The sequence below is a fragment of the Castor canadensis genome, chromosome 2 (assembly GCF_047511655.1).
Source record: "Castor canadensis chromosome 2, mCasCan1.hap1v2, whole genome shotgun sequence".
Classification (NCBI taxonomy): domain Eukaryota; kingdom Metazoa; phylum Chordata; class Mammalia; order Rodentia; family Castoridae; genus Castor; species Castor canadensis.
In genome coordinates this window covers 46,960,833-46,988,203 of record NC_133387.1, presented here as the reverse complement: position 1 = coordinate 46,988,203, position 27,371 = coordinate 46,960,833, and the positions used below count along the sequence as shown (strand labels likewise).

The 27,371-nt window shown below is 39.7% G+C and overlaps 1 protein-coding gene across 6 annotated transcripts in view; it reads right to left on the bottom strand.

Annotated features, from left to right (window-relative positions):
- Positions 1-1,651: 1,651 nt before the first annotated feature.
- Slc25a13 (solute carrier family 25 member 13) overlaps positions 1,652-27,371 on the bottom strand; it is a 165,569-nt gene continuing 139,849 nt past the window's right edge. For all 6 annotated transcript variants that reach the window (XM_074064714.1, XM_074064716.1, XM_074064713.1 and 3 more), the window contains 4 exons: positions 12,823-12,961; positions 3,566-3,724; positions 3,389-3,479; positions 1,652-2,784 (listed from right to left, as the gene is read on the bottom strand). In XM_074064714.1, the coding sequence (XP_073920815.1) occupies positions 2,598-2,784; positions 3,389-3,479; positions 3,566-3,724; positions 12,823-12,961 (576 nt within the window). In that variant the 3' untranslated portion in view covers positions 1,652-2,597. The remainder of the gene's footprint in view (positions 2,785-3,388; positions 3,480-3,565; positions 3,725-12,822; positions 12,962-27,371) is intronic.

Here is a 27,371-nt window from a genome sequence, read left to right as displayed (position 1 = left end):
TTAAGATGACCCCAGGGAGCTCAGCAAATGGTTGTGGGTTATGAGGTGCAACAGGGGCTTGGCGACAGCGTGCCACCCAGCCTCAAGAAACCCAGCCACGACTGGAACCCAAGAATCAGTGTGTTCACTTTGTGGTCAGCTTCACATTTTTTCCCCTCCTTGAAAAATAAAAAAAGCTGCTACGAAAGTCAGGCCTGTCTCTCCCCCCCCGCCACCGAGTAATCATGAGGTAGACCAAGAGCAGAGCTGAAAGACTCCAGGGCTGGCAGAACAGGGGAGGCTGGTCCCCGTGGGTGGGCACATAAGCACGCGTGAGGGGCCTGCCTTCAGCTCCTCAGTCTTAACAGGGACACGACCCAGGCACTGACAGCCGCCTCACCACTGCCGACGTGTTGTGCTGTCACTTCAGGGAGAAGGGAAACCCAGAACAAATTTCACATGGTTTTCACCACACGGTTATTGCAGTCCTGTTCAAGGCCTGTCACAGTCGTGCCACCCACTGAGCAGAACTCATGGAAACCAGGCTGCCTTCAAAGTCTCTCAAGTCACTGCCTCTCCTCAAACAGAACAAGCCAAGGATTTTAAAGATACATAGACAATGCGGCCCTATCTCCACTGGCTTCCTGTGCCTGTGGCTTCTTTTTTATTTGAGAGTCATCCTCAGCCCTGGGTGAGTCCAAGTGAAGCCAAGACACTCTGCAATCCACTGCAATAGCTTGTAAAAAAGTAGGCAGGGCAGTGCACTGCACCGTTTATGAGATTTGGGTCAGTGTTTTGCCATGAAAATTTGATCTGTAAAATTTCAAGCAAGTGAAGAAAAGGAAAGCAGGGGACTTTTCTCCACACTGGAAAGACCAAAGCTGGAGTGCTGTGTTTTGGTAACACCATCCACATTTCTGAGACATATTTGGAGCTGTGTAACTGGTGTTTGAAATGAAAATAGTGGAATTTATCATTTATCACATGGAGCTGGCACTTTCCCTTTTGGCTTTGTGAACCCAATGTGGAAGGATCTTAGTGAAGATCATGAATCTCTTCTCTTATACACACACAGCCCTTCCACCTCCACACACTAATCAAAGACTTATGGATGATGGTGATGCTTCCCAACTGTAATCGCTGTCAATTTCAACCTTTAGGCCTGCAGGAACAGAAACTGAAAACTGCACAGACTTACAGTGTTCAGAGGAACCACCAGTAGATTCATCAACAGCATTTTTGGGAGCTTGACCAGTGGTTGAGGATGGGTCCTACATTTTGTTCAAGATGGAATGCTAGGCAAATTCTAGCAAAGTGAGATATGGTGATACAGGGTTCTGGCAGGATCCAGAGTCAGAAGATAGCATCAAAATACCATTTCAAACCAGTTATTATGTCCAACTTACACTGGAACTTTGTATTACTTTAATCATAATAAAAATTGCCAAAAGTGCTTGAGATGACTACAATAACAGGGTCAGTCCACTAGCTCTTTGCTTTTCTAGGGTCAAATGTAGTTTCTCTTATTCACCCTGAATCACAAAAATAAGGGTACCCATTACTTGGAAAGATCACATCGAGTATATTCCCCTCAAAACATGGCATGTTCATTCACTAGTGACAGTTACTGCAGTCATTGATCAAGCAACACAGCCAAGAGCAAACGATTCAGTAGCTTTAAAAATAGTTTATTTTCACCATGATAAACACATAACCTCTGACCATTATGTAAGGCACCACAATTAAATAAAATCTTACATTAGAGTATATTTGTCTTCCATGATTCAAGATACAGTGGATTTTAAAAGCAAATTGGTGCCAATTATGAGGGTAGTGGGTTGGGGAGGGATATGGGCTGGTACCAATAACACATTTTTCTACAGTGTTTGTTGAAATCAGCAGTAATCAGCATGTGTGCATCCTGAAAGCAGCTATCCAAAATTAGCACATCCAGGAGAGGGGCTGTGTCTTAGTTTGTGTCTATATAATAAAAAATGCCAAAAGCACTTCCTTAAAGCTCAAAAACTTTTCCCTAGTAGTCTTGGTACCAGTAACAGAATATGATTACTAAACATCTCCAATGTGGTTTCCATTACAAAAAAACATGTTTCACATAAAAGCATCATAATATAATCCAGAGACAAAATCTGTGTATATCTCAAATGTGAATCCAGGCTGGCTATTTTTGATAGATTTTTTTTTTTCATTTACCCCAGTGTTTCTCATTTTTATAAATACATACCTGGTTTCCTATCAGTTTAAACATACCTGGAACTCTTTGCTCAGAGAACCACCATGGCCTCTTTGGGACCATCATCTTAGTCCCAGAAGGGGAGCCCTAATTTCTATTCAGACTTGCCCCTTCTCCAATCGTGTGAGAGCTGACCGAATCCTAGCACATGTCAGATAAGAACATAGGTTTGTAGGCAGAGTTCCAAAAAGTTATTAGGAATAATTCCATAGTGATCTGGTTAAGAAAACACACAGAAAATGAAGGATTTCACCTTATAAAAAGCCCTGACCTGCATTTCAACAAGGGACTTAAAGGAAGGAAGACTCCCTTCAATCCAATTGGGCACTCTTACTGCGGTACCATGACTGGACAGCGGGTCAGTCGTCTAAGGGCCTCCACTGGTCACTTCTGAGGTAGATGCTGATGGCTTGAAGAGAGGTAGGGAAAGTCCAAATTTATTTTCGATGCCTGCGAATGTCGCAACAGCTAGTTTATAACCCCCAACGTGATCAGGATTAGGAGCAGGCAGTGTGATCCTGGATTTAGGAACAGGCTCAGATACCACAGATTTCCTAAAAGATGAGGAAACTGAGTAAGAAACCAAGGATTTTTATCATCATCATCATCATCATTATTGTTTTAAAACATTATAACTGTTATGCTGGGTGTTGTGGCGTATAATCCCAGTTACTCAGGAAGTAGAGATGAGGAGGATCACAATTTGAGGCCAGCTTCATCAAAAAGTTAGTGAGACCTCCCCCCTCAATCTCAACAAATAAGGTGGAAATGCTGGTCATGCTTGTAATTCTAGCCATGCAGGAGGCATACATAGGAGGATTGTTTTCTAGGCTGGTCTGGGCAAAATTTGAGCCTGTGTTTGAAAAGTAACTAAAGCACAAGTGGGGCATGGCTACAGAGATAGAATGCCTTCCTAGTAAGTGTGAGACCCTGAGTTCAAACCCCAGTACCAACAACAGCAAAAACGCAGCACCACCACCCCACCCCCAACAAAAAAAACCCATAAAGGAGTTGTATGGTTATGTTCCCCTTTGAAATGACCTTGTGAGCATTTTCATTCCTAACTCCCCGTAGGGCCTACACCCATGAACTCTTCTTAATGTGGCCGGAGTTTCAGAAGCAGCCCAAGTTTATCAGGAGGTTTAGTTTGATACTTACACTCCCCCAAAATCAATGTAAAACCACTGCTGCAGCAATTCATACGTCAGCAAGGTGACACCAAACTGGGGTGAGGACCGGAATACACGAGCTTTCAAAGAAATGGGGAAATAACAGAAATCAGATTTTTAAAAAATTTACCTGATACCAAAGGGTTAGTTAAGAACCAATTTGTACCTCCAGCTCCTTTCCACAAAGCTTTTGGGCCCTCTTCCCTCAATATCTTCCTGAAGCAGTCGATCACTCCGCTGTATGTAGTTTGGCCAGCCCGGGCAGCCACCTGTAATCTAGTCTTGATAACATCAGCGGGGGTCACTAAAGATGCAGCAGGCATACCTGTGAGAGAGACATGGCACCATCAGTCTGCTCACATGCTCACTATATAAAAATAACTGTGCTTTGAAATGCTGGGGAGCCATGGAGAGAAAGTTAAGAAGCCAGTGAAATAAAGTGCCCGTTTTGCTATTCTCTCTGTGAAACACAGCCTGATAGCCCTGTCTGCAGCACCCCTCACCTCTCTTAGCCTCAGCCCAACCTTCTATGTTCCGTTTCTGTTCTTATATATGTATGCAATTTTAAGCAACTATTTTTCAGTAACACTACTTCAAGTGGTTGAGAACAAATACAGAAAGTGGTTTTTAAATTTTTTTTTTTCTTTCCTGTTGAAATCAGAACATCACAACGTTATTAGGTCTGGATTTTTTAGAGGTGAAGCTTGTTATGTGTTTCCTCTTCATTGTTTTCTGAATGCTGGCAGACGCAGGAGGTGCCTTCTCTCACACACCCTACCCTCCAAACCCTAACCTCTGTCACACCAGAGGAAGACTGTGCTCAGAGTAAAGGCACACCTCGGGCATGCATGACACTCCCACAGATAACACTTTAGGATTCCTTTTTCCAAAGACTGATATACCCTGAAAAATACTTGACAGAAGGCTTAAAATTTACACTGGCTGATAATCAATGAAAAATGAAAAACAATAAAAATCCCTCCCAATACTGCCAATGGGAAATTTTTCTTGTCATTTTATCCAAAATGGGGCAGCCCATGTTTAGATTTTTCAAAGTGAGGCTGTGCTCCGAAGACACTGTCTCTTATGGTTTTATTACTTTTCCATTACGAACCTATTCCAAACCAAACTGGTCAAATGCAGATGCATAAATCTCCTTTGCTTTTTTTAAGGCTTAATAATTCTGTAAGAATTTCTGTCCAAACCAACATGGTCTGGCTCATACTGCCATCTCATCCTCCTAACAGACAGTATTAAAGTTGCAGTGTGAGAGCTGTGTGTGTGCAAATCTGCATATTCCGTGCTCCCTGGTCCATCGCTATGGCAGTCTCTCTTCCATCTTTCCTCAGCTCTTCAAACACTAATTTTAGGTAACGGCTGTTACAAAATGCTCTGCAATTTTGCATGTGAAAAGCTCGATTTATTAATGCTTCGCTGGGTAAGTCACACTGAGTTTCCTATTAGCTTGGAGGAATTATTTTTAACTCTGAGCCAGGAATTTATCCTCCACTATAATGGAAGGAAACATGAAAAATGTTCAGGAACCCACTGTGTTCACACCACCAATTTTGTTTTACTTCCTGGTTTAGGAAGAGTTACACAGGCAATAAAATCTTCCTCACAATGGCGGGCAGGCTGTGACAGACCTGAGTAACAAAATGGGTAAGACGTTCCCCTCCCATTGTGGTAGTTTTCATGAACAGTTCTTGTCATGAAAAGAGCAGCATTGAGGAAGTGGGAGCAGGAAGAAAAGATACGATTACTGGACTAAAAGTGCCACCTGCATTCTCGGCTCCATCTCTCCTGAGTGGACGTTTGCTAGGGCTTGGGAGCAACTGTGGAGATCTCAGAGGCGAGGACATTTCTGTTGTTGGGATTTGCTAGATGACCTTGGAGAATGACATAGGCTGTCCCAAAGTGAGGCCAGGAGAGCAGAAGGTACTGGAAAAGAGCTTGCTCACCAGAGAACTGCTGCTGGGCCAAGGTTGGCAAAGATTCTGAGACAATGTGACTGGCTTTTCCTGACCTGCAAAAAAGTCTGAGGCCACAATGATGGCATGGCCACTCCTGATGATGCAGGGTGGAAAAGGGCAAGAGGAGACAGGGAAGTGTCTTCCAGGCCCTCACCAGGAAGAGCACTCGTAGTGGCCTGCCTGATTCTTCAACAGTGAGACTAAGGTGCATCCCTGGCAGCCACCACAACCTCCGTGACAGGAACAATGCAGTACTCCTCAGCAAGTCTCCCAGAGGCCAGCAACTAGATAGTCGATCTTTTACAGTAAAAAGAAAATACAACTGGCAAACACAGCTTTGGGCCTGAGAAATTCTTAATTTTCATAAATATTCCACTGGTGTTTATAAAGAATGTGTTTCTCTATTTATAGTTTAAAGGTTAACATATTTATTTTAGGTCAAGGCTAGAAGTTTCCCAATTTCCCTTTGCATTCTTATCGACATGATCTACCTGATAGGTCAGCTTCTAGGAGCAGTGTGATAAAATTCCCACCAGGACTGAGACAAGCTCATGTTCCCTTCAAACTTTTAAGCTGAGATCTTCTAAGACAGCATTACCCTGATAACACACAAAGGTTGACGATAATATCCTGGTAGTGAATTTTATCTTTTGTAAATATAAAATGAACCTCTGTCCTTCTGGATGCTATTTTAACTCAATTCCATGTAGTCTGATACTAATATTCCTATGCTTACTTACTGCCTGTATACATCTTTCAATCCATTCTATTTTAATCTTTTTATGTCACTGTTTTCTCAAATGTCTAGATTTTTTTTCAGAACTCATCTGAAAGTGTTTTTTTTTACTAGAGGCACTGAAACCATTTCATTTATTGTGGCTTTTGGGTTTATTTCTGATATTTTACATAAGACTTTTACTTTCTAGTTACTTCCCTTCGACCTCTCCACTTTCTCAACTAAAGAAACATGTTTCAATATTTCACGTACAGGTCACACCAGTGTGCAGTCCATCAACATCTGCACCTCATCCAGCAAGGTGAGATGACAGTGAGGACATCAGTGCTTCCATGCCTGTGCTTTCTTTCCCTTGTCTGTCTCCCAACAACCCTTCTTGTATAATAAATATATGGACCAATGTCAGCAGTCATTTGGATCTACTCACAGCTCAACTTTTGCTTGTTTCAAATACCTCATATTGTTCTCCTTAAATCCACTCCTCATTTTGCTGCAGAGAAGGTCTGTGAAGGGGAACCTTTGAGTCCTTGTACATGGGAAATAGTTTGTCCTCCCTTCTGAATGCTACAGTGCCTGGAAATATAATCTCAGTTCTGCATCTCTTCCTTGGCATTTGGTGGATACCTATATTACAGATGAGAAGAAGAGAAGCCCATCTTCCTTACTAACTTGTTTTCTGGCCCTGCTGCCTTATTTCTTCTTCCCAAGGAGCTCCTATTAAACAGATGCTACACCTCATAAATTAATCCTTCAAGTTTTTAAAATGTTGTCTTATTTTCCTTCTGTGTATGTCTGTATTACATTCTAGAGTTTTTTCTGTCTTATTTTCCAGATTGCTGTGTAGCACAGGTTGGTCTTGAACTCAGGATCTTCCTGCCCCAGCCTTCCAAGTGCTGGGATTATAGATAAGAATCACCACATCAGGCCTACCTTGGTCTTTATTACAACCATTTTATCATTCAGAACCTGTTCCAGATTTTTAATTTTGTCAATCCTTTCATTAACTTTCAAAAGAGTGTCTCATAATTTCTTTCAAATCTCTCTGAGGACCCTAATAATTACAGTTCTTTAAAGTTCCCTTCTGTTCCCTGAAGTGCCTTTTTCTCTGTAATTCTTCAGTCCACTCACGTTATTGCTTGTTCCTGTCTGAAGACCTCTGGCTCTTTATAAATATTTAAGTTCAAAGGACAGGCTAACTAGTATATCACACTGCTGCAGTAGCATCTACCATACTGCAGCCCTGCTTCCCCCACAGGTCTCTCTCCTGAATGTGAGGGTCCCCAATGTGCAAGGGGTAAGGCAAGCTGCTGGTATGTGGAGTTTCACTCTGCATGTAGAGTTTATTCTACTCCTTTGAGAAAGAGCTGTCTTTAGTTTGTTTCCTGCACCTGTGGTAAGGATAAAACATTGCCTGAAGCCTGCTCTGCTTTCTTTCAGTTCCTACACTTGACTTCTCCAAGTCCACTGCCCCTTTCTTTAAACTACAGCTCTGAGCTTTTAACCTGCAGATAAGTGTTGCCTGAAGCTCCAGATGAAGCAGAAGTATGCAGTTCTCTTAACTCACTCAAGGTTTACCCTAATACCTCCACCTCCAACACCAGGGACTCATCCATCAGAGGTTAAAATCCTCCGGTTTAGCTTCTACGTTAGAAGTAGTTTTCCCTGCCTGTGTTTTGGGCTGTGGCACTGTCCAGTTCAGTTTCAGAGTCTATTTGGCTGTTTCCTGTGTGTGAGGGCAGATGGTACCATTTTCTCGGTCCAATAAGGCATTTCTAAAATGTATTTGCTGACATTTTAGGGTGATTTGGAGAAGAGAGAGATGGGGTAAGTATGCTCAGTCCATTACCTCAATCCAGTGTCTGTACTACCTTTTATTTTTAAGAATGTAAGAACTGCATTAAAATTATCTTAAGTATTATGTCTGCATAATTAACATGTTTATGCCCATAGTACTTCTCTCCTGTTTCTTTGTTCTCACTTCACAAACTCAACTGTTCTGTTATCACCCAGTAGAAGCTGAGACCAAGTAAGATTTGTGAATTCCCTAGTGAGACCAAATAGGTCTATTTATGATGATGATGGAGGTGACATCGGTGCCCTAAATTTTAGTCAAGCTCTCAAAATGGAGAGGGTGACCAAAAGGGGAGAACTGTTAAATCAAACTAAACTGGGGCTTCAGAAGACTCACAGGGACAGCAGCTCGACCCGGTATGTAAACAAAACAAACTGAAAACCTAACAAGAATTTTCTGTTGTAATAAAGAGCCAAATCTAAGCCAACCAAAGCAGTCAAGTGGGCAACTAGCTATCTCTGTCCCTCACTTCCCTTTTCTGTCCATAAGTGTTCTCCAGTCACAGGGCAGACTCTGAACCCATCCTGGTTCTGAGGTCTGCACAACTGTTTGTTTAATCTGATGAAACTTCTCTTTTTACATCCTTCTAATGTTTGCAAAAGCACTGTGATCAATACACACACAACAAGTCTTCCATATCTATATATACCATGAACAGCTTTTAAAAATAATCCTAAATTAAGATTTAGTTTCAGCTAATTAATTCAAAGGCAAGACCATCAATGCAACTTGACGTGTCACTGTATCTTCTCACTCTGACAACAGAAGTCATCTGGTAGAGTGACAGATCACAGTACAAAATTTAAGAAGCATTAGATGGCTTTTATTTGGTATCACCCACAAACATGTTGCAATAAACTTCATTAATTAAAAAATAACAAGATAATTACAGGGAATTAGAATTTGGTTTCTTAATTTCAGGCTCTTTGATTCAGCCCTGACTTTCTGACATGCTGAAGTATTTTGGCCAATGAACATAAGTTCACAGAGCAATTGACCTTGCTCTGCCTTGTGAAATAATGGAGTAGATGGTCTTAATATTTAAAGATATTACCAATACAAAAATCTTAAAACAAATATTCTCCAGATTCTAAAATACCCAACAACCACCTTTGTTAAAAAGATGTGTGTTATTAAAGAAATCTAACTTCAAAATTAATTGAATTTTATTGAGCATGTGAAATAGTACATACTTAAAAAAGTAAAATTGCTACCAAAACACAGAAAGCTTGATATGAAGTCACTAACAAATCCACCCTATAACAGGGCTGTTCAACAGCAACAAAATACATCTTCTGTATAAGAGATCATTTTCAACATGGTACATATCAAAATGTTCATGAGACACTTCTGTTTCATAATAAATAAGTTAGTGGCCAACAACTACTCACTGTAGCTGCCTGAACTGCCATATGAATAAGAGAATTTTATGTTTTGAGATAAACTTTCTCCTTAAAGGCAATGAAGATTGCTTCTGCCTCGGATGGCCTCGTGGGATGCTCTGCATACACTTCATATCCTCACCTGGGAAATACCTTTCCTCTGACTGGTATCCACAAAGGGAACACGGACCAGAACATATGAGCTACAGGGTAGCCCTGGACACACTTCTGAACAAGTAAGTCACCAGTCTGACTCGGGCTCCCTGGGCAGTGAGGATCTACACTCAGCAGCCCACTATCCGGTCTGCTCCATGGTATCACCTAACTGCTAATCACTATAAATAGATTTTCATGTTTATTTTACAACAAAATAGATTACTGATTAAGTCAAATACATTTTTCAAAGCAGCTTAGTTTGGATTTTCAGGTAAATATTCCTTTGTAAATAATGGTAGCTTAATTTCTTCTTTTCTAATATTTATCCTCTACTTTTTTTCTTTTTTACCAAAAGGACTAGAACCTCCAAAATAAGGCTGAATAACAAAGATGAGAGAGAAATACTTGTCTTATATGTAATTTTAATGAGAATGGTAGTTATGACATTTGTCATTGGCTTCTGATATGTTACTAAATTAAGAAAATTGTGTAATTCTTATTACATAGTTTTGGAAGACTTGTAGAATATACAGGACTGTCAAATTTGTAGCTACTCCATTCTTTGAGACTAAAAAAACACTGTGTCTTATGTTTTCCTATCACACAGGGAAGGGTAAGATTAGTGGAAGACAGACAGATAACAATATGACAGTACATGTTCTGTAGTAAGTGTGGCAGCTAGCTCCCAGATGGCCCTTGAAGACCTTCCCCTCTTGGCATTCACACCTGTGCTTCTGTTTGTCTCAAGGCTAAGTCTTAAGGCTACTTACCCCTAGCTTCTTTCTCTCTCCCATTCTGTTCGGGGGAAGCCAGCCACTGTGTTGTGGAGAGGCCCTGGGGCAAGGGACTGAGGCCTCCAGTCAGTAGCCATGTGACTGTGCCAACATGAAAGTGGATCCCAACTCAGTGAAGCCTGTTTGAGCTCTGGCTGCCACCTTGAACCTCTGTAACTGTAACTTCATGATAGATCTTGAGCTAGAGGTACCCTTAGGTAACCTGTTCCAGACCCACAAAATGGAAATGGTGGGGTAAGAGTGTTTGTTGTTTAAAACTAAGTTTTGGGGTAATAGATTTGTATCAATTAGTATCTAATCCAGGTGTCTGGAAAGACAACAAGACAACTGTAAGGTTAATTTAGTAGCACAGGGATGTCAACTACTCCAAACATTCAAAATGTTATATAGCAATTATCTTAGAGTAGTAGAATACTATTACCCTAAGGGCAATATTTTATTTATCCTTTCTAGTTCTTTCCAATTATTTTGCAGTGAGCAATATTACTTTCATAATCATAAAAAGTAGAAGGAAGAAAAAAATCATAAAAGAGAAAAAAGGGGCCAGACACAGTGGTTCACACCTGTAATCTTAGGAGAAGGCAGAGATTGGGAGGATCTCGGTCCAAGGTCAGCCAGGGCAAACAGTTAGTGAGCCTCCACTCCTCAATCAATAGCTGGTTGTGGTGGTGCATGCCTGTCCTCTCAGCTATGTGGGAAGCATAAATAGGAGAAGTGCAGTCCAGGCCAGCCTGGGCAATAAGGGGGAGGTCCTATCCCAAAAAATAACTAAAGCAAAAAGGGCTGGAAGAATGGCTCAAGTGGTAGAGCATCTTCTTAGCAAAGCTCAAGGCCCTGAGTGCAAACTCCAATACCACCAAAATAAAGAATAAAATAAAATAAAATAGAAAGAGGAGACAGAGAGAGTGAGCGAGAGAGAGAGAGAGAGAGACAGACAGACAGAGAGAATATATCCACTAGTAATTTCTATATAGCTCTGGAAGCATGGATTAACTTGCAAATTCCTACCCAGTATCTATCTTTCCCAAGAGAATAGTTAAACAGTTTTGTGCTGTGAAGAAAACAAAACTCAGGAAAGAGCCCAAGACCTTGATCTGGGCTCTACTAATCATCTTTAATTTCACAATGGCTACTTGGAATGACTTACAGACAGATTCTTTTAGATTCAGTATTAATATTGGCTAACATTAATTGAACACATACTACATGTGAGGCACTACACTAAATCCTTTATATGGATGCTCCCATCTAAGACAGAGAATCCCACTCCAAAATACATACAAGCATGATCTCCATTAATAGCTGAGGAAAGCAAGGCTTAGGGGAAGTTAAGTAACTTGCCCAAGGTCACATATTAATTTTCATTCGGTCCTACTTAATTTCAAGTAAAGTAATTTGAAAAAAAATATATTTGATACTTTGTTTCAAAATATTTTCTCATTATGCATATGTAAATGACTTATACAAGGCACAGTGAATCAATGGCTAGGTTAGATGTAAAACTGTGAATTTTATATTCCAGACTTGAGATCATGCTTTCTTAATATGCACTTAACAGTGGTCTCATAGCTACTCATTTAGCTAGCCAGGAAAGAACAAACCTGCTTCATATGCTAGAATCAATGCCTGTGAAAACCAGTTTTACTAAGTATAAAGGAGGAGCTATCATCTTCCTGCCTGCAGGGGACACCTGAAGCTGGGGCTTGTTCTCAGGCTGTCTTTGCGAGCAGCTCTAGCTTCTTATCTGATGAGAACAACACCTGTATCAAAAATGTTTGGAGCTAGGCTTCCCATAACTGCCTCAGGGTTTGTGAACTCATTAAATGTTTGTCACCACCTGGAGAGCTAATCCAGCTTGTTCCAACCTTTAGGGTCTCAGGACAAGGAGGTTTACAAGAGCAGAACTGAATCCGACTGTGCCTATAATCAATATCTATTTCTTCTATTGATACTTTCATCATAGAACTGAAAAACAGAAGACAGTTATTTCTGTGATTTAATTAACACATACCTCATCCCTTTAACTTCACACAGCTGGGAGGAAAGGTGTTGCTAATCAGACTAGGTAATTTCTGGTTCCATTAATTTCTTTTATCTAAATGACAATAACTATTGCTTAAGTTCCTGACAAGCTTGTATGGCAGGATTTTGTTTTGTTTTGTTTTGGACACCTTTCAGGCACAAGTATTCAATTTTTTGAGAACTTCTTACTGAACTATTATCATTCTTATGCTATGAAATGAAATTATGGAATATGGAAGCTGGTTAGAATCTATCAAGACCACAAAGTGAACCAGTATTTAATGAGTCCTGTTTACAGTTAAGAAAAATTAAGCCTGCCTAATAATCTAATCTGCCAAAATAAAGATTACTTTTTCATCCTTACTTTTCAGTTACTATTCAAAGCAATCTATAGCCAACTCATATGTAGTCATATGTGAAAAATTCCAGTACTGTGGGTTGGGTGGGCATCAAGGGGATTTGGGGGTGGGTTATGGGGAAGTAACAGAACTACATTCAGGACACTCACCAGCGATGGCACCAGCCAACAGCAGGCTCCCAGGGCTAATCTGCCCATCTTCATTTGCAAAGGAAGCTTTCACATGAGCATAACATGGGAAGTAGATGGCTGAGAAAGGAATGTCCCGGAGAAAGCATGCTTTGGCACCCTGTACATTTGCAAAGGAAGAAAAACCACATGAAACACATATCCCATTGAGAAGATCAAGCTTCTTTGGAACTCACCTCAGAACAAAATATTCCTGGAGAAGACCAAATTTGTCCTCACAAGTTAAAAGGGGAGCAATAAAAAATAACCTAAATTCTTCAAGTAACAAGTCTGAGTCTTGCTTTTAAAAATAAAACTAGTTTTGTTATATGGTGTGAAGCAGAGGGAAAGGGTAGGTCTCACTCCAATGCTAAGATTTTTATTAAAACAATTTTGGAACTCTGCCTGTGACATCCTTTCAAATTTCTACTGGTAGTGGGTCACTGGCAATTCAAGGAAGATATGTTTGCTGCTCTCAACATAAGATGGGAGGACACAGTCAAGATGCCCCTTTGTTTACACACTAGCAAGAAGACAAATTATAGAGGTGGAGAGGGGAGGGATCCAATTTTTGTATTTGAGAATCTGATGAAAGTGTTGGATTCTTTCCCAGAAAAAAAAATTATGTATCTTTTCATGGAGTCATGTATACCATTAATTTATTCACATACTTATCCACCATCTGGACTTTATGAAGCATTGATGAACACCCGTTGTAAAGCCTTAAAATATTTACAAGAATTCTTATGCATTTAAGAGTTCTGTGTAATGCAATCAGCTCCTAAAGCAAAGTCTTCACCAAATAATTTCTTGTGCCAAGATAATGCCATGTGGAGACCCCAGGAATTAATGAGTGCCAAGAAATATGATATAATGTTATAGAGAAAACCACAACACATATATTGTATTTTGGGTAGGCTGAGTGGGAAGGAAATCACCCTTTTTCAACATTTAATGATTTAATGCTGTTTCTTTCACAGATTTCTAATAGCCCCAAATTTTCACCAAATAGAGATTCTGAAAAGAAAATAATGAATCCATCCAGATTCAACAGATCCGGCCTCATCCAGTGACATTTACTGATGCCTAGTAATGTTGAACCTTGGTATTTCTGCCTGATGCTGGCTCTAATCTGTCAAAGTTCCTTTACACCACACATCTATTACTGTAGCTTTGATTTTTCTGACAAACACATTTTGTTCCTGATGGAAATTAAGACTTCTGAGTTATAAAACTCCTAGTCTTTTTCATAGAAACTGCTATTGACTGAGTTGTTTAAAACAACTTAATTAGTTGTTTTAAACAAGTAACATAAGTAGGACTTTATAGTTAATCCTATTAAATTTAATCCCAGTTTGGTTCATCCTTCCAACCAGAACAAATGCTTGGAATCTGGACTCTGTCCAGGTTTGGCTGGACATGTGGCCATTTCTCAGTCAGTTCACGCATGGATGCTAAGTGTGCCTCCATTCACTGTGCATACAGGTAGTTACACAATGGCTGGTCCATCTCACATACTACCAACCAGCCCATGCATCTGTGCTTCTCTACCTCCAAACTGTTACCTGTCTAATGGAAATTAAGATCCACAATATGCACCACACCTAAGCTCCTCAATTTACACATGAGCAAACCTATGCTCAGGACGGTTAATCTATCAACTGCACATTTATTAGGACCATGTCCTGAGCTGGTTCGAAGGACACTGTAGAGGGAGCTCCAGAGACAGGTCCAAAAAAAGTCAGAATTCTATGTTTTTTGTATCTGTCCGTCCCAGTTTTTGTTTGTTTGTTTGAGGGGAAACAGTTATAGCACATCAATATTTAGAAAATAGCACTCAATCCTTTATAATTAGGTTTTAAAAAGTTGTATTTAGGTAGTGTGTGGAAGTAGCACTATGACCTTCTTGCCTTCAAGCCTTTCTATAAATTCTCCTAGCTATTTGTTCACATGTAGACTCTGTCCAGATGACAATCAAATTTGATACCAATTTGATAACCAATTCAGATAAAGATCAGTTAAAGCTTCATGTCTGGCTCCTCCCTGAATATAGTAAAAGAGAAAAAAAAAAAAAAAAAGAAAAGAAAATCAGCATCTTACTGGCTTTTTAAACAAATCATTTGGAATGATTTTTTAGGCAGGTATAATTCTTCAAACAAAATTTGCTTATTACTCTATCTATTACTTTTTACCTTTAACCACACCTCCCAGTATTTGAGTATTATAGTCAGACTTCAATCTGTGCTCTCTGCTGGTAATATTTTCTCTTTTACGTTTTTTCCCCCTCTGATTATAAAATATTAAGTGTTTATCACAGAAAATACAGAAAAGTATTAGACATTTAATTGCTCACAGTTTTCCCCAGTTAGAGATAACCACTACAAGTACCATAAATGTTTTAGAGCATTCTGTCAACAGCAATGTTAGCAATCATCCCACTGCTGAGACCATGTGGGCTCAGGGTGGGTTATTCCTTTTATTCATGATGTATGGCTTTTGTTTTTGCCGGGTTTGATCTAATATTGCCTTTATTCTTTTGATATGTTGCCTACATTTCTTTTCTACTTCTTGTTTCAAAAAACTCTACAACCAAATTTGGTTTGGGGCTGTTCTAGGAATTGGGCCCAATATTCTCACTCCTGTCAAAGCTTTGCAACAACTTCACTTTCCTGGTTTCCTCTTGCTAGTAAGCCTGACTCCTTTCAGGCAAAGCTTTCAATGCCCAACTCATCTGATCAATCAAGGTATACCTATCACTCTATATCTTCTTTGATGATTGCTAAGCTGGGAACACCAACCTCTTAAATACTACCTTTTCATTCATTTAAACTACAAACACCACCCTTTCCACAGAGCATCTTTTAAGTAGCAGACAGCGATGGATTCCAAAAGGCTCCACATCGTCTATACCTTCTCAATACTGTTCTGAGTTTTCTTCATGCCCTAGGTCACTGTTGCCTATTCAGATTATAAGCAACCAGGGGCCAGAAACTATTATCTGATTTGATTAATTTATGAAACTGTTATTAGCCAAATTTCTGGCTGTCAGCTGGAGCCTAAGACATGTTCCTGATAACAGTGATTTTTCTGCTTTGCCAATTTCCACGGTGGTGGTGGAGGGTGGGGAGGTAAAACAACTAAAAAGAGGTAAAAGGCTTTAGAACAGATAGGTAGATATTAGCCAATCTTATATGCTTTGTGGCTTCATTATGATCAGAAGGCCAGGCATGGGAACACAGGACCAGAAGTTACAAACAAGAGAGTAAGGGCACAAGCTGGGTTCCCCAAGAAGGAGCCCAGGTGTGTCACCATCACACCCTCTCCTTCCTTTACTGAAATCATGCCAGTCAGGTATCCCTGTGAGAAGTGCCCAGGGTGTGATGGATGTTTGAAAACAACTGTAGATGGCTGAGAAGAAAAATGGCTGGATAAAAAAATCAAACACACAAACAAATAAAAAAGAACAAACCCAGGGAAAGGCAGAGCTGAACAGGCAACATCACAGGGATACGTTATATTTTTTCCCACCAGGAATCAAGCGGTGTGGTGAAATTACTTATGCAAACAAGAGCAAATGTAGGCTATGTAAGCAGTCTTAGGTTTCTCATTTACTGAAAAGAAAGGAAGATATGGAAAAGTCTGGGAAGTAGAACTTGTTGATCAGCCACCACCATTGCTCTAAAGATAGGATGGTTTTGCCAGCAAGTGAAAACCCTTTATCCCCTTAGCAAATTTCCATCTACTGAGCTATGAAAACAACTGGTAAGATCATCTATCTCCCCACTCCCTCAGTCACTAGGTAGCCCTGTGATGAGCACAGGGAACAACTGGTAAAACCATTTATCTCCCTCCCTCCTAGGTCACTAGGTAGCTATACAGATGAGCCATGGGAACCTTTCTCACCTGTCAAAAACAAACACCAAAGGGGAGTAGGGGGACTGGTGCTTTGGGAACAAATGAGGTCATAACTGTAAAAGTCCATGTAAAGTACCCTCTATAGTACAAACGCAGAGATAAATGTGACCAGGAGGGCTGTCTCTGCCTGTCTGGATACCTTTATTGTTTTCCAGTCCAGCACCAGCTCAGGTGTCTCCCTGCAGCAAATACTTCTTGTGGCTAAATCAGAGGTGGGCTTTACTTCTCTCACCTCAGGCATCAAAGCCCAATCTCCACTGAGAGCTAACTTTGCAAAAGGCTAGAGAAAAAGGTACAGACTTATTAAATTTCCCTGGCCTCTTTTTCCCCACCACTTCCTCCAGGTCTTAGGCACAAAGGCAGGTGCCAATTTGCAAGGCTGCCTTAGGCAATCCCTGACCTGTTGCTCCCACACAATGAAAAGGGAAGCAGGATGTTGAAAAGGCTTTCAAAGTTCCAGGGTGAAAATGTTTCTCTCCCAGCTTCCTTGATAAATCCTTCACTTGGTGGTGAACACCCATCCTCCATTCCTACAGCAAAACTTATAAACCTGTTTGACTTGAATTCTATTTGCCCCATGTATAATTTTTACTAAGTGACCAGCCATTCTGAACAAGCAACTTTGTAATAAAAGGAAACATTCCATGCTGTCCATGCCTGCGTCACCAACACCGAAATAATTACTTTCGCCATTAAAAAATTAATAAATTACAAAATGTACGCCACTTAAAACAAATCTTTAAATATTCCTGCCCTAGCTTCACTTTCTAGCTTTTGGTCTATTTTATTGGTTCTCTTTCTAGATTTTGGTCTATTTTATTGGTTCTCTAGGCAAATCTGCCCTTAGACATTGTCTAGTTGGCCCTGAGTTTACTTTGTACATAATAAAATCACTTAGGGAAAATTAATAGATGCAAAATACAGTCCTCTAATCTCTTAGCATTCATTAAAGTACTGTCTCTCCAAAGAAGGAAAATTTTGTTTTCTTTTTAAATGAAAGGCTCGCTAATATACAGAGGAACAATAAAAAGCATCTTCGAGTAAACTCTATGTAAATAACCTTCAGTGGATTCTGGCTCCACTGCATTCTGTATGGTTATAGCACTCTTCATCATCACTCTACTTAAGGTCTAAGAAAGCTGCTTTAAGTGTCGGCCACACTTCAATTTCATAGTCCACAATTGACATGGGTCAATTAGTCAGGCTTAAAGATGCTGGCCACAGTATCATCACGAGAGAAGAATCATTTATTTGCTTCTCCTGCCTTTTTGATGCAGACACTGAGGTGAGCTTTCACTGCTCAGGCAGCTGAGCTATGCCTAGCATGGAAATTGTCAAGACAGACAGACAGACACACACACACACACACACACACACACACACACACACACTTCCCCTTCTTCTAAAGCTCTTCATTTAGGATAGTATCACACCTGCCCAACCAACTCAAAGTAGGAAAAAGCCAATCCCTAAGGATGGGTGCTGATAAAGGAGTCAGGGCCAGGGTAGGTCTTTTCACATGCTAATTTCTGCTTATTCTGGCCCTACCTGCAAACACAGCTCTAAACAGACTATTTCTAATACAGGGGAAGGTAATTACACTCACAAAGGCACCTCTGTGTCAGCCGGGCACTAGGAGCCAGCAGGTCTGGGAGAAGGAGGCTTAACAGAGACTCCAGCAGTGAATGCACATTGTCTGGCATAGGGGAGAATGCCAGACTGGGGGACCCTGCAGCCTGCAAGACAACAGTGGTGCACCTTGTCTGAGACGGTTATTTAATGCTCTGGCACCTGTCGTCAGAGCCACCCCTCTTTCCAACCTTACAGGTTTAGAATTTATTTGGCATGTATAATTGTATATTTTGATCCTGGAGCTACACACAATGGGCAGCATGTCATGTCTTGATCCCTTAGCATTCCTCCTGGTTTCCTGCAAGCAAATTAACCCTTAGATAACAGCATGGCAGCACGTCTCCTGCACAATCAAGAAATGGTTACACCTCAAGTGCCTGGGACTTGGAACGGGGTGAGTTTTAGCATCTTGCTGAGAAACAACTCCAATGCCAGACCTTTGAAGTGACTGTTACAGGTGTTAAAGCCAAATAAGCTGGACAATAACTGAGTTGATATCAGCAAACATTAAAATGGTTTCAATTTGAATATAAAATATGAATGACTACTATTTAGTCTCTAGTTCAGGGAATTTAGAACACTAGTTTTCTTTAATTTCACTTATAATTCTTAACACATCACCCTGACAACCCTAGTGTATTGTTCTTGTTGCTGTTGTATTGGTGGAGAAACACTCAGTCAGTCCTCGGGGTCTGTTATTTTGTATGCTGCTTTGCATCTAGGATGTTTGCCACCCTATAGGTGGAGCAGAGTTTTTTTCACATGGAATTTTAAAAATCTCCAAGCTGCCAGTCGTGTCACCATCACCAAGTTAATCTGTAAAATGTGTGCCATCTTTCTGATTTTTGTTTTCTTTCCTTCCTCCCCCACTCACCTCTACCATTACCTACAAATGTCTATTTCTAGTCTGGAAATTTTAATATGCTTATTAAACATATGCCTATGTTCACCTGGAAATTTTAATATGCTTATTATAGTCTTCGTTATTTTTACCTTCCTTCCATATAACATATGTTTTTTACACTCTTTAAAAGCAACCTCCATTTTATGATTATGAATTTTAAATTTACTTTAAAATACATTTATGATTAGTATTATATGTTATACGCATTATATATGCTACACACACACATATATACATATAAACTAGTTAAGGCAATGAAATTTTGACTAAACATTTACCACTCTCTTTGCTGTTCATTCCTCTTACATCTCCAACTGGAATCAATTTTCTTCTACCAGAAATACATACTATAATTTCCTTTATTAAGGTTTTACTGGCAATGTGCTATCTGAGTTTTGTCAGTCCAAAAAAAAATGTTTTATTCTAACTTTGCTTTAATATACATTTCTACAGGGTACAGAATTCTAGGTTGAAAATTTTTTTTCCTCTATACTCTGAAGACATTATTTAACTGTCTTTTGGCTTTTACTATTTCTCTCCTCTCTCTTTTTTTTCTTTGAGATAAGGTCTTGCTATATAGCCCAGGCTGGCCTGGAACATACAATTTTTTCTGCCTCTATCTCTCAAGAACTGGGTGCTGGAATTACAGCTGTGAACTACCACAGCTGGCTCCAATTATTCTTAAGTTAGCTATCAGTTATTGATCTTCCAGTTCATTAATTCTCTTTTCAGCCATGTTCAATCCCATATTAAAGTCATTTGTTGAATTTAAGATTTTAATCACCGCAAGTATCTTCACACTTTTTAATTTTTAAAATAAAAACATCCACTTTATATTTCTGATAATTTATAATTTAAAAATTTTCCTAAGTTTAAAAATCCTTTACTTTTGTTAAAAAAGTTAAAGTGACTTTTTGCTTTGTGTGACTTGAGATTTCTCATGGTAATTTTTCATTTGCTTTGGAACATCATCTGTGAAAATTCTTTGCGGTCTGGGTTGAAGGTGGGTTGCTCTAGAGAGGATTTGTGTTTGCTTCTGTCAGACATAAAGGACTATGTAAAATCAATTCCAGCTTGACATTTTTCTTATCATCAAAGAAAGATACATTCAGCTGCGAGCTGGTGGCTCAACACCTGTAATCCTAGCTACTCAGGAGGCAGAGATCAGGAGGATTGTGGTTTGAAGCCAGCCTGGGTAAACAGTTCCCGAGAGACCTTATCTCGAAAAATACCCATCACAAAAAGGGCTGGCAGAGTGGCTCAAGATACATACAGTATTGAAAACCCATGTGAGACTAGCTTGGAGTTTCTGATTCTTAGGGGATGATTTTCTTGCAACCCACTTTTTTCTCTCTCCACCAAGAAGCAAGATTTTCCTTGCAACCTAGGGTAGAAGTGAACATTGCTATTTTCTCCATCCACTGAGAGGTTAGCTCTTTGATGTTCCAATTTTATGGGGGAAGATTTTTAGGACCAGGAATAGGGTCAGACAAGAATGGTGCTAGGAGGTATTTTAAGGAAACTTTAAGGAAGCACTCACTATCCATACTTGTAGGATTGGCATCTGACAGTAAATACTTCTTTAAATTTGTGACCTAGGTACCTTGTTTGACTCATTTTAGTCCTAGGTCTATTCTTCTAAGCTGAATAATCTTTCAGCCTAGCTCCACTCCAAGCCCTCTGCCCCGCTGTTTTAAACTCAGCACTTTAGGCAAGACCTAATTGTTTCCTGTAGCTTCAAAAATTAATGCTCAAGTTCAAATTCATGTGTTTGGCAAATGCTTTCAAAGCAAAAGCCAGTTTTAGAGTTCTGCTGAATTCACTAATTTTAGGGTTCAATATTCCTTATTTTGTTGCTAACAGACATTTACAAAATATTTTAACCAATGTTTTTAGTTGTTTTAATTGGATGATCAGTTCAAATAGCTGACCTGCCAATGGCTGTAAACCCTACAGAAAGAACTTATGCCTTATGGAAAAGATGCTCAAGTTATTTGCTTCTTGACACGGTCTCTTGATAAGCTTCCTTCAAAACATGCAAAGACTTTGCAGACAGAGACCCCTGATAATTATGTGTATACAAATGTTATCTCCCCTTGATGTACATCACTAGTCCAGGGGGAAAAGAATAAAGCTCTTTTAGGCTGGGGCCATGGCTGAGTGGTAGAGCATTTGCCTAGCAACCATAAGACTCTGAGTTCATTCTCCAGTACTGCCAAAAAGAAAAAGACAAAAGTTCTTTTACCAACTCCCTTCCTCACACTGAATGAGGCCATTTCTCTATAAAATCAGCGATCGTGGCTAATCAACTAGCTGAGTTGGGATTTCTTTTGCACTTCACCACTGTATGTGCAACCCTTCTGAATGCTTCCTCTTTGAAGAGGATGGCTTCTCAGATAAAGAAGTATACTTCATTAAAAGAAATACATATTCAAATTGTCAACTTAAATATGAATCTGTATCTGAATTTTGCCTTTCCATAACAAAAACAGCACATTGTAGGAGCAAGAATACAGGCTTTGCAATCAGAGACCTGGTATATCATCTCTCTGCCCCTTAACAGTCTTCTGATGTTGGGTAATACTCTTAGAATCTCGGTACTTCAACTTTCTCATCCATAAAATGTGAGTAACATTTTTACAGATCCACTAAACTTAAATTCAACGATTCATATAAACTTCTTTGTATAGTAGTACCCAGCACCAAGGATCTTCAATAAATAGTAGTAGTAATTACTATTGTCAGTGAAAAGTACATTGTCCTGCTGCAGCAGAAAATGGTCATAGCCAATATATTCTTTTAACAACTGACAGCTGGAAAATGATTCCTACGTGGTTTTATACCTGAATCACAGTAAACTGCAACATCTATCAGGCTAAGAGCCAATCTTTTCTTTCATCAAAGTCCTAATCCTACTAAGTTTACACAAGTTTACTAAATTGATCATACCTCACATGGGCTTCTTTGGCTGCTACAAGTCTCTTTAATGTTATAGTCAATTAATATTTCTTAAGCTAGCTATCTTTTAAGTGCATACCTTGGTCACAATTAGAAACAAGAGAATGTAAGAATGGCTTAGTATAAATAGAAATATAACCATTTCTTCTGGAAAACATACTCAGGGTGCCCTATGAACACTGGACTAGCAATATCATTTTATATACTTTTTAACATTAAGGACAGCATATTATTATCTAAAAGTTTTAGGATTAAAAAAAAAAACTTGTCCTAAGACTAATCCTGTGAGCACTTAGGAAAAAATAACAAAATAAAACAAACCACAACAACAGAACAAAAATTAACTTGGTAAAAATATTTGCCTTTGGAAAGATAAGGCTGTCGGAAGCTTGGGGCTGGGAATGTAACATTTTATTGTTAGATTACCTTTAATATTGGAATATTCTATACTGACCCTTAAGAGTAAAAATGTAAAAGACGTTTATAGCAATAGAATTATATGTTTTTATTTTTCATGCCCTTAACACTGACCACTTTGAAGGCAATGATACTATATATATATATATATATATTTTTAACTGCAGCACCAATGGAGTGCGTGCACACAACAAATATTTGGCAAATGAACGCAAGAATGGTAAATCAGTAATCATTTGCTAATATTTTTAAGAATTCTTTTTCCCCCCGAGTTTAACATTCTCAACTCCTTTGGTTACTGTTTTACAAAAATAGTAATTTTTCAAGTACTGCCTTGTCATTTGCTATTCCAAAGCCCAAAGCAGAATGCCTAGTCTAGAAGGGGTTGCTAACCACACAGCATCAGAATTTATCCATGCCTGGGAGACAGTGGAAGAAGCTAGATTGGGATTTTTGCAACTATCCCTTAGATGACAACCTATAATGAAGAATTAATAATATCTAGGATATCAAGTACACTCTATGATAAGCTCTAGCCTATGTGTTTTTATGCATTATTGTAGTAAGTTCTCACAATAACGCTATGTGCATTTCCCTGGAAATATGTTATCATACATGTATTCTCTCTTCCATGACTCAACATATCTTTATGTGAAAGGTCAGGTTTTAAAGAGAAATGGGATTGAGTTTGAAATCCAGCCTTGCCACTTAATTTATAACGATGCCACCTTGGACAAATTACCTAAACCCATCAAGCTTTCCTGTCCTTAGCTGTAACTTGGAGCTTAAAAAAATAGCATCTGTCTCACAGACTATAGTGAGGCTTAGCATGAGGTGTGGCAGAGCAAGCACTCAATAATCATCAGTTTAATGACCTTGTCACTGCACACACACTATCTAAGCCTGTACCTCTGGGTGTCTCTTGTAAGTTCTAGCACCATATTTGATCTTGTCACCTCCAGATGCTTCAAATCCTTTAGTAACTCTATTTCCTCTCTGTCCATAGACAGGCGTGACTCTGGGATTAGATCCTCACCTGCTAAATTAAAACAGTAATTGTCCAATGACTTTTTCCCACCCCCAAACAGCATCTCTTGCCTCTACTTTTTTCATCTAGTTGATGTTTATGGTAAAACTTTTAGGTTGGCTGGTTTGGATCTGTTTGCATTTTCTCATGTAAGCTTCTGCTTCTATCATTCTACTTAAATGACTTCTTGGCTCTTGAGCCATCTTGTCAGAATCCATGGTTCTCCTGTGGTGTATCTTCTTGCCTTCACTTTTCAATAAAACTTTGCTGCTGCTTTGTAAAACAAACAAATAAATAAATGACTTTTAAGATAGCCACTGGTCTCCATATTTAAGTTCAAAGACCCTTTCTTGCCCTTCATCCCCCTTGGTCTCTGTACCACTCAGCATTACTGCTCTGCTCATTCCAGTTCTCAGCCTGACAGCTGCTTCTGCTATCTTCCCCACTCATACATATTTCTGCCACTAAATATGGGTGACTCCAAGCTCCACCACTGGTCTCCCATAGTCTGGAGATTTCACTCACTGCCATCCATGGCTTCATTCATGCAGGTGACTCTCATAGAGCATCCTTCTTACCCACCCTCTGCAAGGCTCTAGTCTTCATACAGTACCTTCACATAAAGAAGGAAGGGGGTGAGGGAATAGTCTATCTTAGCCCTGTCCCTGCCTAATTAGGTCACCTAACTAAGCCTCATTAGATTGCTGGGCTTTGTCCCTCGATTATGGAGATCATAGTAGACAGAAGATCTTTTAAAGGTTTCTTGCAGCATGTCAAAAAATTTGAAATTCTAAAGTTTATATGAATGAGTAAGTAGGCTAGGCAGTTAGCTAAAAATAGACAGTATAGCTAGGACAGAAGGTCCCCTGGAAACCCCCATTTTGACCTCCCTGTGACCTCAAATGGTGGAAAGGAAAAGCAGGATAGATCAGAATGAGGACACTAGGAGGACTAGGACATGACCAGTCAGAATGTTGCAGGCACAGCCAACCAGAATGCTGCTTTCTGCATACCTAATTAGCATAGAGATCTACCAATGCCCTGGAGATAATGGATAAAAACCTCAGACCATGTTACTTTTCTGGCACCCTCTCTTGGGACCCGTCCCAGCTCTGGTACCTTTATTCCTTGCTACTTTTCTGTAAACTCTCTTACTTTACTCTTGTTATCCATGAAGTTCATTGTTTGGCTTCATGAGACAAGAACCCAGAACGCCAACCCTCCCTCTGGCTAAACACCTAAGCCAGCAAGGTTGAATGGAGGTTTTCCGGCACACAAAAATCTTTTGTAACATTACTACCATTTATCCATCTCTGAATCTGTAAGTCTGGGGATGATCTTTTAATCTCCCTTCACTTTCTACCTTTTATCACTTTGTGACTCACTCTCAAACACCCTTCAAATATATCCCCCTCCCAATCCCCACTGCTGTTGCCTCCCTGCATCCCTTTGAACACCCCTGAGAGTTCATCTCCACTGGGTATACTACATTCTGCTGATCTGAGTAGTTGGTTAATTGCCTCATGAGATGGTAAAATCCATGTTTAACCACCCCTTACTGATTTATTTTTGTTTACCCAGCAGCACTAGGGTAGAGCTTGCTGGTAGAAACTGGAAAGGGATCTCTTACACAACCAGCACCTTTTTACATTTGACTTCCCCAATACCAAGGTCTTTTTTTTGGCCATTATTGATCAATTCACTCATTTTCTCTGCTCCAATGTCCTTGTTTTTAATAGAAACACCTGGCTTTTACTTGCCATTCCTTTGTTCAACAGATATTTATCAGGTCAATCTATGTGCCAAAATTATTACAAAGAAGTTTACGTCGCTGCTATCAGATAAGAGAGACACAGATGTACAGAGAAAAGCATCAAATGGTGACACGTGTGACCAGAGAACCGGAATGGGGACTATGACAGGACATGGGGTGGCTGTCTTTCTGAAGAGGCATCAGTTGAACCAAGATTTGAGGGTAAGAGCCTTTAACAGACAGAAGAGCAAGAAATAATAACTGAAAACAAGACTGGAGTATCCAAAACAAAAAAGGAAAACAGCCAATGTACACGGCACATAGGATGGAGGGTAGAGAGGACCTCTTTCTTTTGCACACACACACAGCATTTCTTTTTTTTTCCCCCCAGTGGAGAGGATTGAACCTAATGCCTTACGTACACAAGGCAGTGCTCTACAAGTAAGCTACAATCCCCAACCCTTGCATTCTCATATATTTTTAGGAAAAGCAATACATATGAAAGGTTTTTTCTACACTATTTTACATTCAAGTATTTCTTTCAAAAGTAATTAATTATTCTGTATTTACCTATTTCTTGTATGTTCAATTAAATCTCTCAAAATGTTACCATTATGGGGGGCTTTGTTTATAGTTCACTATATTTGCACTGAACTATTTCTAAATTCAGGAATGTGAAATGTTTACCATAGCCACTTTCTTTCAGTTGCAAATGTGTTTCTAAAGCAAGCATTCTAATTGCCCTTTACTGGGAAGTCACAGAAAAGTTAGGTATTTTGCAAGTGAATTCAGGAGAAAAACAGAAAGCTTGGGTAAGTTCACTTTAGGTAAGGTTAAGCTCAGCAGGACTAAACATACAGACAGAGCCAACCACCATCCCTCCTGCATTCTGGCATTGTCATGTTAACAGAGCAAAGAAAGGGATCTAGAGGAGGAGAAATATCACCCATCCCAACTAAAACTAGGACACTGGTTCTCTTTTTAAAGACTCATCTGGAGGGACACCGACCAGGCTTAAAAGTATTAGTCACTCCTGGCCACTTGCATTTTTCTACCCAATCAGAACTACCAGAAAGAATTGCTTTATTACTAAAAAGCACTATCCTGAAACAAAAATACATGGAAGTACATGGCAAAGTGAAAGGATGGATCTTAACTGCTAAAGTGATTCCTGACCCTGGAAGGGTGAGGTAGGGTGGGCCTGGAGATCAGATTCATAAGATTGAGCTGGAAACTGGGATGTCATAAATGAGGATCACCTAGGGTGGCAATGTGAGAGCCCATACCATTTAACTCTCAGGTCTCTGCTAATTTAGTTGATCCAGATGGTCAGCAGGAAGGTGGGAATTGCCTGAGTACTTTCTTGTAATGAAACCAAGTTTCCAGTGCAAAGGGCTAGTGACTTCACTTGGTAATTACCAATACACCAAAACCAGAGTTTTGTAAGGCAGTGCCAAGCCCCATGGAATGCTTCTGAACTAGCTTAAACCACTAGACTAGTAATTAAACTAACTTTATATGGGAGAGCTCTCTTGCTCAAACTTGAGCAATCCTGCTCATTTCAGGAAAGCAATTTTCGCACAAAAGTGGAAATAAGCAACTTCTGAGACTCAACTTCAACTCAAATACCATGGCTGGCAGCCTCTACTCACCCAGCTACAAAATTGGGATACCAACTACTTTCAAGGAGCATTAGTGGGTATTAAGCTTATGAAATAATGTGAAGATGAAAAGCACTAAGTCCCAGTCTTATATCACCTGCAGGTGATATATGCAGATATATCACCTACAGTATGTTTCTGTATCAGCACACAAGTTTCTACCATTTTATTCATCTAGACATTTGGGCAGTCACCTCCATAGTATACAAGTGTTTTTTACCAGACAGCCTTTGGAAAGACTGTGTGGCGTCCTGTCAAAATGAC